Source organism: Alligator sinensis, unplaced genomic scaffold (genome assembly GCF_000455745.1).
Source record: "Alligator sinensis unplaced genomic scaffold, ASM45574v1 scaffold93_2, whole genome shotgun sequence".
In the NCBI taxonomy this organism is placed as follows: Eukaryota; Metazoa; Chordata; order Crocodylia; family Alligatoridae; genus Alligator; species Alligator sinensis.
Window position 1 is genome coordinate 1,306,312 of NW_005841854.1, and position 20,628 is coordinate 1,326,939.

General features: G+C 39.9%; 1 protein-coding gene across 4 annotated transcripts in view; it reads right to left on the minus strand.

The window, feature by feature from the left end:
• ARID4B (AT-rich interaction domain 4B) overlaps positions 1 to 20,628 on the minus strand; it is a 143,016-nt gene that overhangs the window by 28,372 nt on the left and 94,016 nt on the right. For 2 of the 4 annotated variants that reach the window (XM_006016344.3, XM_025213415.1), the window contains 3 exons: positions 18,118 to 18,385; positions 16,091 to 16,263; positions 3,110 to 3,364 (listed from right to left, as the gene is read on the minus strand). In XM_006016344.3, coding sequence (XP_006016406.1) covers positions 3,110 to 3,364; positions 16,091 to 16,263; positions 18,118 to 18,385 — 696 coding nt within the window. The remainder of the gene's footprint in view (positions 1 to 3,109; positions 3,365 to 16,090; positions 16,264 to 18,117; positions 18,386 to 20,628) is intronic. The other 2 variants (XM_006016345.3, XM_025213420.1) reach the window with 1 other exon arrangement.

Below are 20,628 nucleotides of genomic sequence, written 5' to 3' on the forward strand. Positions count from 1 at the left end.
GGGGGGGGGGGGGGGGCCCCACTGTGCTCCCCAGCTCAGCGAAAAAAATAGTCATCTTTCTGAATCTCTCTGAATTGATTTGGAGGGTTCTGATTCAATTCGGAAAGATTAAATGGTCTTGTGATTTGATTCAGATTCAGTCAGCCACCGAATCGGGCCAAATCTCTGCCGAATCAAATCATCAACTGAAGCTTCGCACAGTCCTATCCTCTAACACTGAAGAGAACAGATTCCTATTAAGGTTATTGTTCAAAGCAACCCATTTCTTAAGCACCATTATACTGATTCATAAAACATATAACAGTGATTGCCTTCCCACACAAAGGGCAGCTAGAAAATGCTGTTGAATACAGTACTTCTGTTTTAAAGTTTGAGTCAACTTTCCCGTATTACTATGTTTTACAATGGTTAGTATCACTGGATGGCTCTGAAGAATTGAAAAAGTATAGTGGAATACTGAATATTTGGAATATTCAAACACTATTTTACTCTCATGCCAAATATGCCAACAGTCGATTAAAAAGCACTATTAATGTATTGGACAAGAGAACTCCAATATACTATCAATGTACTATTAAAAGAGCTTCTCTTGAGAGAAGCTCTTCCAAACAAACTGCAAGTTAAAGAATTCTTTATTAAGGACGAGGTACAAGGAAAAGGTAATATATTATAGTAAATGAAGCAGATGGGGGGGGGGGGGGGGGAGAACAACTTAGGGGGAAAATGACAACTAAGAGGGCCCTTGATTCCAAGCCCACAAAGATCTATACTACATGACCTTAGGTTTTTAATTGTTTCTTGTAGCTACAAACTGGCTAACAAATCAGAAATGAATTTATAAACCCCAATAACATGCACACAAGGAAAGAAAACCTTTCCTGGGGCAATGATCTACTAAGAAAAGCCACATAAACCTGCTATTTTTCAAAGCTGAAATTGACTCAAAATCAACTATCAAGTTGTATGTACAAGTTAAAGACTTCTATGTCTTAACACCCCTGTAATTCCAAGATGCTTAGCTGCTATCCGAAATGAAAGCATATCAATTATGACAGGTGCTGCTTGTAGCCACGAAATGCAACAGACCCATCTGCTCTGATACTGCCAAATCCAACTTTTCCAAATATCTCATCTGAATTTAACAAACTGGGCATGCGCAACAGGATCCTTATATATTCCAATAGCTAAACAGGAATCTTATGGGATTAGGACAATTATTAAAGCACCAAAAATGACCACCATTACCCTTCTGATAACCAAGGCCAAACAACATCAAATGAAGACCTGCTGACAGCAGCAACTTTCCCATTCCTCTAAAAAGGCACAACAGTTAACTGAAAGTGTTCTCCTTATCAAATACCTCCTAGTTACAGAAAGAATACATTTTATAGCAATCTATGCACTTGTTTGAAATCCAGAGTTCATAGCACACAATCATAACTCTTCCTTTGAACAACAAAGGTACTGGGATCTACAAGATGAAGATATAAAAAGCAGTGCTGCTTGAATAAAACCTCCAACTTTCACCCTATAGCACGTTTGATAACATTTACTTTGAAGAGGCAGAGAATTTTTTCATGAAGAAAATCTTAAGATCATCTGAATTCAAACCCAAGAGGACAACTTAAAAGGAGTTTAAAAACTGCAAAACACTTTTGAAGTAAATTCAATACCTGTCAAAGGCCAACATACCAATTCCCAAAGGGGACCATAGAAAACGAGTCCTCCATGGCTGAAATGCTAGTCATCTTCCAAATCCTATCCAAACCTGAATGTGAGCATCATTTCTTCACCCCAACATACTGGTAACTAAGAACTGGATCCCACAGCCTTGTTTCTCTGACCTACCTAATGTAGTCTGAAGATATATTTTATGTAAGAGATTACCAAGACATTCCAGTAGACCAACACAGGTTTAACAAAGACTGCTAAAAATTAAAAATCAGAATCCTCAATTATGACTTGTTCCTCAGGATACTGGTCGTTTTGGTGAGGAATTCAGTGGAATCAGATGCAAACTGGAGGCATCAAGGAAAGGAGAGAAGCGACATGGCTTTACAGCTGTGACCCTTGCATGCTGATTTTGCCAGCACGGGATGAGATCTCAAGTGACCTCTGTCTTATTTTCTTGGTCAGAGATAATAATAGCAATCAGAGTCCAAATGATGCGTGAAGACTATGAAAGGCTCACAAGAGTATTTTGATTTTCCTCAACCCCTTTGATTTTAAGCATCTACAAGATGTACAAGAAGTTTAAAAAGATGACAGCTGAGAACCCTTAGCACACAGAGGGGGTCTGTTGAAACTACAACAAAGCAGGAGTCTTGATAACTGGCTTAAAAGATTTCAAGAAACTTTTGTTTATTCTGTCAGTTTCTTCTGTTTTACTAAAAAAAACAAATTAAAGCCTTAATATTTTTCCACTAATACCATGCTAAGCACACAAAACAAAGATAATATAACAAGTTAATAAAAGCCTTGTTAAGAAGCCAGAAGCAATAAGAAAAACTAGATCTGGACAAGTGAAGTATAATTAATTACTGCCCTCCGATGTGCAATTAAGAATCCTGGGTGCACAGAGTAACTGATACATTTAGCACCAGAGGAAAGTGTTCTTTTAAAGCAAGGTTGTCCAATAAGAAATCACTGGTTTTTTTCCTGAATGAAAATTGGTGTTTCATCTCCTTTTTTTGGTAAATGTCATGAAACTTCATTGTGTTCAGTACTTCACTCTAAAGAGTGTCTGTCTATAATTACTCAAACACAGTATCTGGTACAACTGGCTTGAGAGCCAGGGAAAGAATTTATCAATGAAGTGGGCTAATTTCTTTTGTTGCCTGGTGAGGTTTAAAAGGAAGTGAAGGAAGGAAAGAGGTTCTCCTGAAGCTATATACAAGAAGGTTTTTTCCAAGCTGCAAGTCACTAACAGGCTACATCTGTACGTTAAAAAAAAAATCTAAGTTTAATTCATTACAATGACCTTCAAAACCACCAGTACTGAAACTTTAGGAGATGCAAAATTCTATATTCAATTAATTTTTAAAATACACAAGTGTATTTTAGAAGTAAATTTAGAGAAAGTAAATCACTAGCTAAAAGCTCAAGTTACCTCACATTCCATCCACAGTAGTGTACCAAGTAAAGGACTTCTCCACCTTCGATATCGGAATCTTTAATACTAGCTTCATACATTTTCTGATTTTTCCCTCGTCCGTACCGCACTTGGACTTTCATGCCTGGTGGATAGCATTCAAACTCTTCCTCCTCATTGTTATTGTTGTCTTCTTCCTCTTCTTCTTCTTCCTCCTCCTCCTCCTCCTCTGCTTCTTCTTCATCTTCATCTTCTTCCTTATTTGTGTCATCTCTTGAAAGGTTTAAAAAATTGTAGAGTTAATAAATGATACTTCATACGCTTTTCACTTCCAAACCACATATACTGATAAATATTGTGGATGCATTAGAGACTGGAAACAGCAGGCTCCATATATGTGAAATAGCTTTTTGCAAGTATTACCAGCTAAATAGGATATAGCAAAACACAGAGAATCCAGTGACAGTAAGATTAAAAGCATGACTTGGGATAGAGGGGAAAAAAATAATTCATGTAAGAATTGCAATTGTACTCTATGCTATGAAGATTATTAGCCTGTTTAATGTTCTGATCTTTTATCATTCAAAACTAAGATTTTCTTGAATCCTTTAATGCAGTCCCTTTAGCTAACATACTTATTTTTTAAATCTCACATTAATCTCCTAAAACAGAGCGAAGCATTCTTAACATTAATTTTTTAAGATACAAATTTTACAAACAGCTAGCCTGAGACTTGCTACCAGATAAAGCTTGGTGCTCCATTAAAACCAATTGCCTCACAATTCCAATGCAAGTATATTTTGAAGAAACAGATTTAAAGAAAGTTTTATGCCATGGATGTTATATAGGAACATTTAAAAGGATCGGATTCATAGTTCCGCTGTTCCTTCCCAGTTATGCTAAAGACCTTAAATAAAAAAATCAATCACTCAAATCCAAGACTTATAAATGCATAAATGCAAACACTGACGCCTGAACTTTCTAACGTAGGATTTATGACTTTAGGTGCATTTTTAAGAACTCAGGCAAATTTGCAGAGGCATTAAGAACCCATAATTTCTAACAATTTCAGTCAATGGCTGGTGTGGGGTGTTTATGAACTCTGAGAATTGGTCCTAATTTTCTGAAGATACATGCAAAATTACAAAGGCTATTTTAACAAAAAATTTGGATTTTAATTTTGAGGTCATTCATGTTTTCTTAGACATTAGACTATTCCCATTATCTGCGTACAACCAAAAACACTTCCATGCTGCCTGTAGTCAGCTTTTCATTATTAAGAACTCTAAACATTTAAAACCTGAGAACCAGAAGGTGTGAAAACTGGAGAGAAGGAGATTGCTACTACTACCAGCCTTTGATTCCACCTTGATTTTTAAAATGCAATACAATCACAAGAGTCTATATCAAACACCTACTTTTTCCAGACTATGCAACAGAAAATATTCATTTAGCATAGCCACTTCCTCTCTTGGAAAGGATCAAACAACATTTTACAGTTAATGAGCCAAATGCATTGAGTAGAAATCAAATCACAATTATTTAATTAGCTGCCAAGAGACTTGCAAACAGCAGGCCAATTCATCTCTAGTACAACTACAGAATCTAATGGAATTACACCAGGAATGGAGGCAGCTAGCTACATGTACATGCCTATACCACTAGAAAAATATGAGAACCCCCAATGCCAATGTAGTTGGTTTTCAAACACCACAAGATAAGTCTATCAAATGCAATATTACACAGATTAAGAATACAGGGGACTCTCTTTAACAAACATTTATATCCTTTAAGGACACAAGTATCTAATTAATGATATAATTAACAAATTTCAAGCCATCTACTTTGTTAACATAATTAAAAACCAACAAAGGAATTAAAACTAGAAAACAAAGGCACAGCTAACTCCATAAAGCTCTTTTTGCCTCTACTCTCTTCCATGTAACCAAATCCTTAACCCAAAGAAATCAGTGATAAGACTTCCAGAAAATTCACTGGGATCAGCAGGCGGCCCATATCGCTTGACAACAGGAGCCCAGACCTGTCTCAAATTTAACTTTCAGTAATGTAAGTGCTCCCCAAGAGCTCCACTGTCAGTACCCCTACATTACAATAGAAAAAGAGCAATGAGAACAAAACCATCACATGGTACAGAAGGTGGAGTTAGGCTGTTGCAAGAGCAAGGCATACCTGAGTGCTCTCGCTGCTCTGAAGATTTTTCTGGCAATTTTAAGGAAAAAACCTCCAAACTTAATTGGAGAAAATATTTTTTTTGAAACCTGACAGCAGAATCCTTAATGATGTCTAAAAGAAAAAAGCATGCCTGAAAAGAAGCACGACTTTGCTGAAGTCTGTTCAATTATGGTGCAGCCGACTGTGAAGCAACCAGGAAGCCTGGACTAGTTTGGGGTCTCTTCTGCTACCACACATCATGTAGAGGTAGTTTTCTTGGAACATCAATGGATTTTCTACATAGACTCTAGAACAGTCTACTGGGACTTCCCTGGAGGAGAGGTCTGCAATCCTCATTGTAAAGTTGAGTAACTTGGATGGTGAAGTAGGCAATGTGAAGAGCAGTCTGTAACAGGTGGAGGAAAATGCCAGGAAGTGTAAGAAGATGGCAGCAAAGATGGTTGCAGTTAAAAAAGATGCAGTGAGAAGTGGCCTGGTCAATGATCACAGATTGGAAATTCTAGGAAACTAAACCAAAGCCAAGAGTATTCCTATTTTGGGAGTAGAAAACTGCAAGGTAATATCCCTGTACAATCTCAGTGAAAGGAAAAGCATGTTCCAGGAGTTGCAAGGGAGGAGAGAATCTTTTACAAAGGCCATAATATCCTCTTTCAAGACCTCAAACCCAGCCATGCTGATGTAGAGAAAGGCATTGAATGATGCAAAGCAGAAGTTCTTAGAGAAACTGTGGCTGCGGCAATCCAGTGTGCATTGTAGAAATCTCAGTTCGATCACATATGTATGGATATGAATACCGATGTTCTTGTACTGCTGTTTAGTCAAAATAATGAAAAAGGAAAACAAGCAAGCATTCTGGCAACAGACAATAATAATCAACTTAAAAACATAACCCCCCCCACCCCTAAAAAACAGCATTAAATCACAAAGCTTCAGGTACTTGAAAGGCCTCTCTTTTTCTTAAGCAAATCAAATTAGACAAAAAGCAGGGTGCATTTGTGCTATAAAGGTAGACAATAGGGCACTACCATAACTGTGTTCCACCAACCAATGAAGTACTAGGGCACTGGACAGAAGGATTGGGTTGCATTATTAATTATAAAACCAGCAAAGGAAACAGTAGGCCTCCATGCAAGGAAAGCTTCAGCCTTGAGAAACAGAACATCTTAACTGGCTTCCTTCTACAGCAGTAAAGTGATACTTGTTACCTCACATCTGTAGAACCTTCTAATTCCAAACCAACAAATAAAGGTAAAAGTCCTTATTTGTTGTCTAGGCTTTAACAAATCTATATTATGGTAGTGCCTACTTGCCACCCAAGTCAGGATCCCTTGTGTTATGCACTATGTAAAATTATATAAGGGAGCATTTAAATAATAAAGAAAATCTATTAATACACACACGCGCACACATTTATCCCTCTGGTCCCAAACAAGTTAAGGGCTTATAAAACTAAAACCTATCTTGAATTACATTGATGATGACAACAACGATGATGACAATGACAAAAAGGAAGCCAGTACAAATCAACGGGTGGAATGTGCCTGTTGCTTAACACACAATTATGCAAGTATGATCTCATTCTACACTAATAAGGTTTTAAAATAGTTTTCATGTGTGGGAAGAGCAGAATATTACAATAATCCAAACCTGAAGTGACAGAGGCAAGGATCATTGTATCAAGGTCTGTAATACAGCCAACAGAGAGTAGAATTAGCAAGGACCTAATTTTCTATCTGGCTATCCAGAAGTGAAGTACAGAATATCAGCATGACTCATAGGTTGTATGCCAGTGTTAAAAAGGGTGGGGGGGATCCTATAAATGATGATGAAGGTTGTGGAATGACCTGTGGCAATTCTCCCAATTACTTCTACCAACTCATGTGCATTACCTCAGTCTTACCCCAATACTTCTTTCCAATATATAGCTTCAGTCATAAGCCTTTGCCATAAGCCTCAGGTACAGGTTAGGATGCAGCTTGAAACTCATAATTTGAACCTGCTGCACAAACTCCCATTATGCACAAGGGGACGCACCCTGCACTAGGCCCAGTCCTCGTAAGGTACCTGCCCACAGTGCCCCAACACAGCTAGACAAGATGGGCCATTAAGAATATGGACATGTTCACCACAGCCACCCCCAACATTGCACAGGAAGTTCCCCAAGGAAGCAACTGTTCCATGAGCTCCTACCTATGACATGCATGGCATAAAACAGTAAGGGGCAGTGCTCCCCGTACTCTGGTACACAACCTGGATTTCAATCTGTAACCTGTGTTAGGAAATGTAACAATTACAAGACAGCATTTCATTTATCATGGAGGTGAAAAGTTTCTCTACATACACTTTACAGCAGACAGGGGTAAGAAAAAAAAAATCTTTATTTTAAAGGGATGATTTTAAAACAACTGAAGCAAGGTTTTATCAGCTATTTGTTCAATTAAATTATTACAATTAATTGAACCATTACCATTAACAGAAAGAAACTCTAGTATAATTGCCACTTAAAGTTAAGCAATTAGCTTCTATTTTTACTTTTTCCCCTCTCTCCTTTCCTCTAAAGAAAATTATTTTTAATTCAGTTTCCCATATCGGGTCCCTTCCTTATCTCCTGGTTTTATTTCCTCCTGGCCTGGATTACTATGCAAGCACTGTACACATTTCTAGGGTCCCAAGTCCTGGAACTACATGAGGACAACAATCTCAGTGTTGTTGTTTTTTTTGTTGTTGTTGTGGGTTTTTTTTAAGTAAAATATATTAAATAAAAAGTATATTTCTGGCCCTCAGGGAGACAAAAGTCTGGCAAGACTTCCATCTAACTGGTATATCGACATCTACCTTTGTCTGCAAAAAATGTCTCCACCCCATGAGACATTAATTCCAGACCCACTATTTCTTGGGAGCAGAAAGGAATCAGCATTATCAATTGACAGCAGAAGCCTCCGTGTGGCAGGAGAAAAGAACAGAGAATTCCCAATTCACTCACATAGATGCACCTTGCTGCTGCTCTTGAAGGGAGCAGGGTCCCAGATGCAAGCAAAGGGGGAAAATAAGAAGACCCCATACTACTGTTCCCAATCATGCACCCAGTTAAACACTGCAAATTCCAAAAACATTATGAAACAAGTCCTTAAATGGGCAAGAAGTGGTTCAGGGGCAAATGGCTATGCAGTGTTTCACTCATAGGTCAGAAGTTCAAATTCAGATTGAATCAGCAACAGCAGGAAATTTCTACCACCTAATGACTATTCCAGTTTCCAGACATCAGAAGTCCAAGGGTGCGTTATTAACACTAAATGCAGTGTTAAAATGTAAGCAAATGCATGTTTGAGCAGTTTAGTACAAATTGGGTGCATCTACACGTGCAACTAAGGTGAAGAAAAACTCCAGAGCACTTACCGCCAGAGTGAACTGCTCCTGGGGGCAGTGTCTATATATATGCCCAGGACAACAGAAATTTGAGCCAGGGCAGAGCACACCAAGGTGTGGGGGTCAGCAGGAGGCATGGGGGGGCAGGCGGGGGGAGAAGAGGTCCCTGGCTCTGGGTGGTGGTGTCAGGTTGCAGAGGGGCTGGCCAGGGCATGAGGGTACAGAACCTGCAGAGCTGCATGGCTAGGCAGCAGCCAGGAGTCTGGTCCTCACCTGGTCACTGTCCACACATGCATTTCAGCACAGTTAAGTACACTGCCATAAGATAGTACTGCACCCTAATACTGGTGTACGTGTAGATTGTGATGCTTTACTGTGAAAGTAATCAGTCAATTTCACAGTAAAGCACATGTGTAGATACACCCATTAAGTGACATCCTGATGTTGCAAAGCTGCTTCCTTTCAGGTAAAGATTATTTAACGTACTAAAACCTTTAATACATCACAACACTCTAATCATTTGCAACCACTGCAAGTGAATGTGCGACTACCCCCCATGTCATAACATTAGATATAGATCATCCCAGAATCTCAGCAGTGGCTAACGTGAAGCCTGAGCTATTCTACCTCAGATGTGCTCCTTCCTAAATCAAGATGAGACACATTAGTAAAGGTAACAAATGAAACTCACAGTGCACCTGAACATAGTGTGCCTGTTCTATAGGATTAATAGTTAATTGTCATGCCAAAAGCCATCAACCAAGTAGTGAGTGAATTTAATGTTAAATAAAGGCAACATTTGATTGCAGATTCTGTCTGAAGACACTACTATGCAAGCATTCCCTTTGGATACATTCAGAAACAACATGTACACCAAGACACAACTTACTTGCCAAAGAGGCAAGTATAAATATGTCCTTTATAAACAGGGATCCAGGTTTTCCATTTCCCATGAGAAAATGGAGAACCCTGCACATTTTCCCTTTTAACTGAGAAAATCATGGATTTTTCATTTTAGCGGAGAAACGTGCAGATTTTCTACTTTTGCATAGAGCTCTCTGCAGGCTGGCAGAGTTCCAGCCTGTGAGGGGCTGGGGGGAGCGAGAAGAGGGCAGTCAGGCAGGGGTGCCACGTGCATGTGCTCTCTCACACATGCACATGGCCACCAGGCAGCCTGAAGAGCAGCTCCTGCAAGTAAGTCTAGAAAGGGGGAAGGACTGAGGCCCCCAAAAGGAAGGAAGGAGGGAGAGAGCTGGGCAGACCCAGGGCTGCTGCCCAGCCCAGGCGGTGTGTGGGGCTGGAACGCATGGCTGCAGGGCCCCAGCAAAGAGGGGGACGGAGCTGCAGGTGGCTCATCTGAGAGGCAGAGAGGGGTGGAGCTGGCTCCGCACTGCTGCATCCACTCCTGGGGGGAGCATGTGCCCCCCAGATCTGTACACAGGGTGGAGGCAGGCTGCCTGCTGCTGGCTCAGGCTCCCCGCCCTGCTGCATTCTCCCCAGGGCCTCCGTAGCCCAGCGGTTGAGACCCAGCACAGCAGGGCAGAGCAAAGCTGGGCGGGGAAGCTGTGGCTTGGGAGTGAGGGGCCTGGACCTGCATCCTGGGGAGCAAAAAGGGCAGACGGAGCTCTGATTTTCCATGATAAAAAGCCCAAAATCAAATGCTAAAATTTATAGGTACTTAACATTTATTTTATTAGAGTTATTATGGCATGTGTAGGCTTCCAAACTCCTTTAAAATTGTAAATATCTCAATGAAACATTGTGTTCAACTGATACCTACATATAGTGGCAATTCATTTTAATTGCAGGTTTTTGGTTTTTTAAATCAGAATTAGCAATTTTTTTTTTTTAAAGCAGACAATTTGAGATTTTTAAACAAAGAAAACTAGGATTCCTGTAAATAAGGATATGCCAATATATCTGACAAGTTAATTTCTCTGCCTTTATAGCAACACCATAAAATCTCAACAGGTGTCCAAACCAACTGTTCAGTGAACAAGACTCATTTTCCCATTCAAATAAATAAATTTATTCTACAAAAAATTAAATGCAACTGCAAAAGACAACTTCCATATATACTGTTTTAGCAGATCCAAAAGCCAGACTATATGCCAACATTCACCCCTTCCTGTAACATTTTAAATGTCCCTGTTGTCATTTCTGATCTACAGACCTTTCTGACAAATAAAAAGATTAGAAGAAAACATTATACCTGTAGAGGAAATGGAGATGCCGGCTTCAGCTGCTCTAAAAAACTATCCCTACCACATGGCAGATGTACTGATGTGCCCTGATGTACACCCAACACTCCATGCTTGTGCAAACAGGGACACATGCAGGAGGAAGTAGGGCATACGAGATTTGCCTACTATCTTTCTGTCTGGCCTTTTACTGCTCAGTTTCATGTATGGAGCTTACCTGTTAATGTGACCCTTATTAAATGAAAACAACAATCTCCTTAACTCACTTTTTTACTTCTGCTTATTGACTTATTAGCCCTAGCCCTTCTCTGCATTCAGAAAAAAGTAAAGGGAAAAGCTAGGTCAAGGTAACTTTTCTTAAAGCCAAAAGAGATTCAAACTCACTGTCCAGAATTCTTCCTCCAGCATTGGCACAATTTGCTAATTCCAGGTCCCAAGAAAATTTATGGCCAAGTGCCAAGCATGGAATTATTAGGATCAGGAGAGTTCAAAACTGCAAGAATCTTAACACATTCTGGTTCAGTATTTGATCATATGTTCCTTTAACAAGTAAATTTCAGCAAGAAAATAGCAGATACTATTCAAGGAAAAATCCCAACAATTTCAACCCAACTGAAGTAAGAAGCAACCTGCATATATTATCAAGCAGAGAATACTGAGTATGAACCAGTCCAGATCTCTCACATTTTAGTGGTAGATAAAAATAAGCCTAAAAACCAACAGTCCAAAGTTCAATATGTTTGCATTAGGTGGCTGAGGCAGCATACTTAGACCAGGAAGAGGGAAATGCAGGAATAAGCCATCCTACATCTCACCACTGAAAGCTTTCTTCACTATGGACTAGAAGTATTAGGGAGGACTCAACTCCCTAACAACTCAACTCAAGTGGCCCAGAAATCTCATTGGGCCACTTCAAGTCTAGAGTAACAGTGATATAAGATCCAGGGAGAGAGGTATAATATATACTCTAAATTAATTCTTACAAATACAGGGACTTCCAATACAAACTCAGACCAGTGGTCATGCTACTTAAATATCTTTTTTCCAATAGTGACCCATTTCAAATGCCTCAGAGGAAAAGGAAAGAAATCCCAACAGCTGGCAGATATGGAATAACCTGACCAGAAAAACTTTTCTTCCTAACACTGGTAAGAAACTGACTTTTACCCTGAAACAGAAGGTCTTATATTTGTTCCAAAAAAGTCTTATTTGGTTTTGTTAACTATTTAAATATCTAGTCCTCCTTTTAAAATCCAGCTAAACTCTCAGCCTCAGTCTTGAAGGATTAAGTTCAATAAGCTAATTGTTAGCTGGAGAAGGGGGAACAAAACTTCTTGTTAGCTTTAAGTTTCCTGCTTTTCAGTTTCATTATCTCCCCCCCCTCCCCTCACCCCCAAAAGAGAACACTGGACCCTATTGTTTCAGTAGTACTTTCTGAGCATGGCATCCCTCCACGTTATGGTCAATGCCAAATGCTACAGAGAAAGACAATTATGTAATAAAACACTGCATGGGGGGGAGGAAAGGGGGAGGAGGAGGAAACCTGACGTCTTTTTCTCAACTCCAGTTGGCAGTAAATTTGTGCCTTGAAGGTGCAGGATTTCACAATGTTGAAACAAGTGGGAATCCTAATCTTTGGAGAAAGATGATTTTCTAAAGCTGTGTGTCATGGAAGTCTGAAACAGTAAAGGAACAAGGCACTACAAGGAAGAAAAAAAGTTTTTCTTAGTGGGATAACTAAAATAGGCATTTTGCATTATCTTTAAAGCTAAGAGCTTGTCCACTTTACAATCAACTTAAAAATAACCTTTCAAACACAACCTATTACCCATACATACTATGTGTACACAGAGGAAAGATGTCAGGCTCCTCTGTTGCTTTACTAGCTCTTATTTATCCGTGACCCTTTTGAGTAGCCTGCACAAGTAAGTAGGACTTGAGGGGGGGGGGGCGGTATTAGCAAGCTATACACATCATACTCACCCTCTTACCTACACTATAATGCTGAACCCAGTACAGAGAAGACTACTGGGAGGTCAACAGGAATATTGTTTGAAAGGATTGGATCAAGAACACAAGGAGATGAGTCGTGGACTTCCAGCAAAAGTGACCCTTACTACCTGCAGATATCCTAAGATTTGCAAACTTGGACTGAAATCCTGCCTACCCAAAAATGGAACAGGGTAGAAACTATGCAAGGAGAAACTAATAGTTTCCTGTCCTTAAAGTAGGCTTTTTTTTTTTCCTGCAGAGGAAATAATCTGGTACAACATTATCCAGTCACAAATTAAAGGATCAAGTCTTCAAACTGCACCCTGTTATTTGAGAATAGGTCTTTTCCGTTTCCAGACTGAGATTTTAGAGACAGTACAAATTAATTCCTGCATGAAGCAGCATAACTTTTGACTATATTCTTTTCCACCATAAAACTAGATTTTCAGATAGAGAAAGTAGATTGTCATTTTACAGTTTAATTGAGCAAATTATTCATAAAATTATCCTTAAATGTTCTAATAATCAGTTTGTTGCTCTGTCTGGTGAATTAGTCAGCAATAAAGTAACATCTAGACAACGCATCATCCATTTCATATGGGCTAAACCACACCTGTTTTCTGGCCTCAGGAAACCCTTCCATGCTATAATACACTGAGTCTCAATAAAATACAATTTTGCAGCATTCCAGATACTTCCACCTTGCTCACATCAGCAGTAGAACCACCCAGACTGTGTCATTTTTGGGGCAGTTCTCACCTTTAAAGGGATCAAAGGCAGGATTTGTGCCCATAGCTATGATTTGAAGATACCTTACTTTTGAACTGGACCTTCCTCAAATCATCTAAGAAAATCTGTCAATAGTATAAACAAACAATGAAGGCTCAAAAAAGGAGAGCTTTATAGTGTCACTACTTCAGTAGTACTGCTTAATTAATGATTTGTCAAAGCTGCTTCTATAAATTTTCATGCCATAAAATGTCTCCAAAAATAATCTCAGCAGACAAAGATCTTCTCTCAAGCACTATACTTTTTACTCTCCCTACATCAGGGTATCAAAGCTTTATGGCATCTCATAAACCAGTAGGTAAGATAGTGTTTTCTCCTATATTTGACACAGCATTACTCCCTGCAGTTAGAAGAGAAACTAAAGTACCCTTCCCATCCCTCAACTAGGTGACAGACACTAAGCTAAAACCATCACTGGCCTTGGACTACCATTCCTGTACCTCATACAAGTGTAAATACAGTTGAGGAAGCCACAGGCATAATTGGGAGAAGTAAGGGAAAGGAAGAAGGAAAAACATTTCTGGCAGCCTCTTTGGCTTTGTTTTGTTTTTGAAAAACAAAAATTGAAAAAAAAATAAACTGCACAATATCAGAAACAACAGACAGATGTAGATCAGGATAAAGAGTGCAGATAGCTATGCAAAATGAATGCTGCCTATCATACTTCTGCAGAAAAAAGAAAACAACTCCCCCCCTTTTGTGTGTTGAGTATATACTTCACACAAAAAACTACACTCAAGACAAATTAGAAAATTACAGTTCTCCCAGTTGTTCAAAGAATTCCCTCCATCTCATGAGATGTTCTTGAATATCAACCAAGATTTGATATTTGCTGTTTTTAGAATACGAAAAAAAATTGAAACTAAAACTTCGTGTAGTTCAACTTACAGTGTACATGTATGGCATAACTTATATTTTCAGAAGAGATAACAGAAACATTGATGCAAAATAAAACTTACAAAACAAAAAACAAAATATATGAAAAAATGCTGCCCCTCTACCAAGCAAAGCAAAGTTTTTAAATCCTGAATTCCTGAAGTTATCAGAAATTTGTATCAAAACAGAAGTCATTCAGGCAGATTTTACAAGGATTTTTAAAGTAGAGAAACCAGAGACCTTCATAAAATTAGGGTTTACCTGTAATAAGTTATTCTTATTCTTAAAGACCACTACCATAAATACCAGGTCTATTATATTCAATCGCAATTGAATAGTATCACCTACTAAGGTAATTACATTTGGGACTGGCGTAGGCATTGAACTTTAACGGGGGTTAGTAAAATGCCCAAGAGAATTAAGGGTCAAGTAGCACTTGAGAGCACTTTGCAGGCACTTATACCGTAAGTACAAGGGCAGTTAGTCATGGGGATCTAGTAAGGAGTTTTCATTCCATTTTTCCTCCAGCAGAGACTAACAACTTTTTTAAACAGGAAGATGCAGCTTGCAACATGATAGCAACTGCTGCTGATCCTCAGGGATTGCCCCAGGAATCCCTGCTCTCTGAACCACACCAACCTCTGCCTCTCCTCCACAGCAGTCAACGTTTCTGATCAGTGATCACTATCAATTGCCAGATTCCCAAGACCAGCAGTCACGCTAAGAGCCAAATTCTGCAGCGAGGGTAGACAAAATTGGGCAGGTTTGCCACCTGTGGCTGCAAAGACAAGAGGTGGAGCACAGCAAAGGAATGTGCTGGACAAATAGCAGGTAGAAGGATCCTAGAGGTGTCCCCTCTGTGACCCCTGCCACCGCATGCTGCCAGAAGCCAGATCCAAACTTTGTGCATGCCAGATCTGGCCTGAGGGCTGTAATTGACGACCCCTACTCTACCAGCTACATGCCAGTTGCTCTCTTTTGAAACATGAACAAAAAACCCCCTCACTCAGAATAAATGCATGCATACAACCCTGATTCATCTGCCCCACATCCCTATTACCCCAATTTCATTTCCTTGAAGGGATTATCTTGAGGACTGAGTAGGAGTCCCTTCTGATCTTATCTGTCAGTATTATCACTTATTCAGCTACAGAACTGCTAGTCAGAGGTATAATACTCCCTCCTGTAACACTCTAAAGCACAAGGACAAGAGGTGACAACCAGAAATCCACCATGTACCTGACTACGTAAACAGCTCAGCCACCAGGATGACAAAATTATTTTTTAATCAAATAACACAATTCTGTGTTTTCCCTTTCTCATGGGGTTTGTAAATATTTAGGCCCTGATTCTGGAAAGACTTACACACTTACTTAAATGTTAAACAACATGAGCAGCTCCACTGATTTTAATTGGACCATTCACAGGATGTAAACAAACAGGTACGCAAAACTTTACAGGGACAAGGTCTAATTTAACACATTGATAACTGATTGGAAGTTCAAGTTTCAAGAAAACATGCTTTAAACAAACATGCAAAAGTGACCTAGGTTCCTTAACTTGCTACAAAAAAGAATCTTACCCTGATTTTTCTCTCTCATCAGCCTCTATGTTTGTGCTAAGGATTTCTGCTTCTTTAATCTTTTCCTCTTCTTTGTCTTCCAAGTTGGCTTCAACTTCTGTTTTGGTTAAATTTAATTCCTTTTCTTGCTCAGGTTCAGCATACACAGGTTCTTGCAAGGTTTTTTTGTTTCCCTAGGAAAATATAAAAATGCAATTAACTTATGAAATCAACATTCAAGAAAAGGCAAAGGGGGGGGGGGGGGGGGGGGGGGGAAGGGAGCGGGGAGTGTTGGCACCAAGCAGTCCACGAAGCATGCATAGCTATAAGAAATGGGGGAGCTGGGCTAGGTAACCCACACAGCACATATGGCCAGGAGAGGGAGAGAACCAGCCTGCCCACCTTACGTATGCAGTGGGGCAATGGGCTGGGCAGCCTACGCAGTAGGGGGGAACCAGGAGGTGATCTCTGCACAGCTGCAAGCAAGGATCGTGCCTGCACAGCATGTGGACCCCAGCTGCCCAGAAGCTGGACAGCCGTGTCCTGAAGAAATGTCACGAGTCAAAGCTACAAAATCTAGCATGAAATGTTTAACTAGATTTTTTTTAAACGAAGTTACCTCGTTAATTTTTAACCCAAATTTGATTCCAACTTATTTTTAAACAAACTTAAAATGCTTAAAAAAGTCTGGATTTCATGACATTTCTTTCAATTCCAATGGCAACATTTTTTACATAACACAATAATTTCTACAGAGTCCCAAATGGTGACATTGTCAAGTACACACTGATTAAGAATTAACCTAACTGAAGTAAAATGGATTAGTCAATTTTCATTCTCCAAAACATTTTTATTCTCCTCAAAGTCTCCATGTCTTTAAAAGACTTTAGGGTAATAAAACTTCAAAGCAATAAGACTTCATATAAGCTGTGAGACAGTACTCCTGGTACCATATTTTTCAGGTATTTAAGCCAGTGAGGTGAGGATTTAAACCAGTAGTTCGCAACTAGAGTGCTGCAACAGCAGCCATGTAAAACTGCCCCGTGTGGACTCCAGCTGCATTAGGGCTGTGGTCAGTTTAGAGCAGATAGAGCTGGTTCAGCTGTAGCCCTTTCTAGTCTGGCCCCTCCCAGAAACAACTGTGCAGGACAGATCCACCAGCACACCTGTTTCCAGGAGAAGCAAGACCTGGAAAAGCTACATAGCACAAGGCATCTCAAGCCTGCTTGAGGCTGATCAAAACCCAAAGGCAGCAGAAGCATGCAGACATGCCCCAGCCCTTGCTGGGCTAACTGTGCAGCAGGCATGCAAGGCCATTTTTACCTGAAAGTAGAATTACCCAGGTGAGAAGCACTGAGGTAAACTAAGAACCACTGTTGGTGCTACCTCAACTGGGGATGCTGCCACATCCAAAAGAGTGGCGAAGGGGTGCCATGACTGAAAAAGTTGAGAACTACTGATCTAAGCTGTAAGCCCTGACCTTTATAGGATTCCACTCAGACAAATCATTTTACTTATACAAAACCCCAAAGATCTCAAATCAGACTTTGAAAGGGTACAGACACTTGCCTCCTGTACCTTGATGTACATGTACTACACAAGGAAGAACCGTGAACCTCTGCGGAGCCCTGCTCATATTGCTGGGAGATGGAAATGCACCAAAGAGCACTACACTGCAGAACTGAAGCCTAAATCTGAAGCCTGAATTTTGTGAAGGTTCACAAAATTTAAGTTATTTTACTGTAGGCTACTAAGAGCATGCAGTACACTGTTTGGTTTGAATTTGACCTGTAAGGCCCTCACAGCTGGGAGGTAGGAACTGTTTTGGTGGAGGTTGTGGGCATTTTGCTTTCTAGACTTTCTATAATAGTCATCCTGAGATGGATCTGGTTTCATCATATGTTCTTTTAAAATAGGTACTAAATTAAGTTTAATCCCCACCAAATTGCTCAAGACAAATCTCACTTAATGCATTACTGCTTATTACCACACAAACAACTTCCTTCATTTAGCAATAGGGCATAATATGAAAGATTAAAATATTTTACCAGAAAGGTTGGTTTATCGTTTTCTTTACTTTCACTATCATTATCAGCTGTTTTTGCTGCTTCTTGTTGAATTATCACTACTTCCTCTTCCTTACAATCTTCCTTATCCACTTTTACTTCTTTTACATCCTGTTCAGGCTCTTCATGCATTTTCAGTTCTTTTTCCTTTTCACAGTCTTTGCAGGACTTGTTTGCCACTTTCTCTGGCAATGCCATTTGAAATTCAATATTAGCAGATGTACAGTACTCCTCGAAGCCATAGAGATATCTGAAGGAGAAGAAATTACTTTCTATGATGTAACATTAACTTACAAACATATTTACACAATGAAGTCCTTATAACCTTCCATACAAAAAAAAAAAAATGAACAGCATAAGGTACTGAAGACACTTGCAGGTAAGTCTGGTTGCCACTTGATACAACTGATTTCAACACTAAAGACGCTTCTTAAAACTGACATATGTGGCCTACTACTTCAGGCTGGAACAGACTGCTCTCAGCTCCTTGCACTTCATTAATGCTCACTATTTCAAAGTCTGCTCTCCACCAATTTGTAGGTGTTTGCACCTTATTAAGGCTCCTTACATTGAGTTTCCCCTTGACATTGAGGAACTTAGGGAGTTTCAAGGATGTTAGCATCATAGGGTGCTTGTACACGTACCAGGGTTTAGTCCCCTAAATTGAAATGGTAGGTTTTTAATTGTGATGATTAAAAACTCACCATTTCATTTTAGGGGCTTCCATCACTGTAACTGCAATGAGCCCCGATCCTTTTTTTTTCGTGGAGCCTGCCCACGTCTTCCACAGCTGGGGGGCAAGCTGCTGGCGGGCCCTGAGCTGTGGGGGGCCCTGGTCCTTCCGTCCATAGCAGCAGCACCCACCTGGGCCACCCAGGCAGGTGGCTAGAGGGCGGGTGCTGCCCCAGCTTGGAGGTAACACCCAGCCCAAACCAACTGTTCCCCAAGCCCGAGCTAGGGCAGCACCCACCCACTAGCAGCCTGCCTGGACAGCCCAGGGGGTGCTGCCACTGCAGAGGGAAGGCCTGCGACCCCCCACAGCTCAGGGGCTGCTTGTCCCACCAGCAGCTTGCCCCCCCCCCCCCCCCCCCCCAGTTGCAGGTGAGGCAAGGCAGGCTCTGCAAGGAAAAAGAATAAAAAGATGGATCAGTCCCCTCGCGGCTTCTGCCTTCAGCCCACCTCTCCCATGATGGAGATGAGCTGTCAAAAGGCTGCAATGTTACAAATAGCTACACGGCAAACTAAACTACATGCAGATGTGGTTTAGTTTGCACCATAACAAACTCATTTAAATCACTAAAAATCCCTGTACGTGTACAGAGTGAAAATTAAACCAGAAAAACAGGCAATTTTCATCACATGTACAAGTGCCCATATGGTTTAGATGGGAAAGAAGGATTATCCAGCCACCCTCCACACTGGGCAAAGGAACCCATGATATTGCCTTAGACTTTATTTCCTAACAAACAGAATATATGAGAACTGGTTAATGAAAATGCATTTTTTTTTTTAAATCTGGTCTGAATGTGACCTTTATTTTATATGGCTCCCATTTCTACTGTATTTAAAATCATGAAAGAGACCTTATAATCAGCATTAGAAAAATAATAAAAATCTAAAATATATTTCTCAGAGAAAAACACGGGCAAAAGGTAAAATGTATTCAAACATTATTCTATAAAAGGACACAGGAAAAAGGAAAACTGTATCTAATTTGCTTACTCTAGTACTATCAAAGTCAAAAAGCATTTGTGAGCCTGAATTAACTGTCAAATCAATTTGAAATTAAGTTTGTAATTACAACTAGTATTTTCTGAGTTTCTCAGAAAGTAGCCTGCTTGATTCCAATTATTAGCTGAGACACAAAACAGATGTCATAATGCATGTTATAATCCATGGGGGGGGGAAATCAGTCAACTGATAGTGGCTTGATTTCAAACAGACATGCCACAGATTTTTTATATATGAAAAAGAATATGAGTGTGAGTGAGTGAGAGTGTAACTTTTCTACAAAATTGTATTAAGCATTTTATTGCTTTGCTGAAATGTTCCTCTAGCCTCATCTGTGAAATAATATATCTGCATGGCATTTAAACAACTCACTTCTCATTATGAATGATTGCCGCAATACAACAGAATTCTGGACCAACTTGTTAAAGCTCTTCGAGATTACCAGTGATGATACCATACCTAGACATTACCAAAAATTATTTTTCTAGGCTCAGAGAATTCCCTGTTCCAGACAAACTACATTTATAAATATATAGCAACAACAAACAAGTGAAATGCCTGGCTGCTTCTTAGGCAGACAAGGTTTCTTGGGTGAATTTGATATCTTTTATTAGACCAACCCAGATAGTCGGAGAATATTTATTAAGCAAGCTTTCGGGTTCAAAAACCCTTTGTCAGGCTAAGGAAGTTTCAACAGTTGGTGTGTGCTCTTCCTGGATGGAATGAAAAGTAAACAAGCCAGGGGCTGGGCTGGGGAGTCAG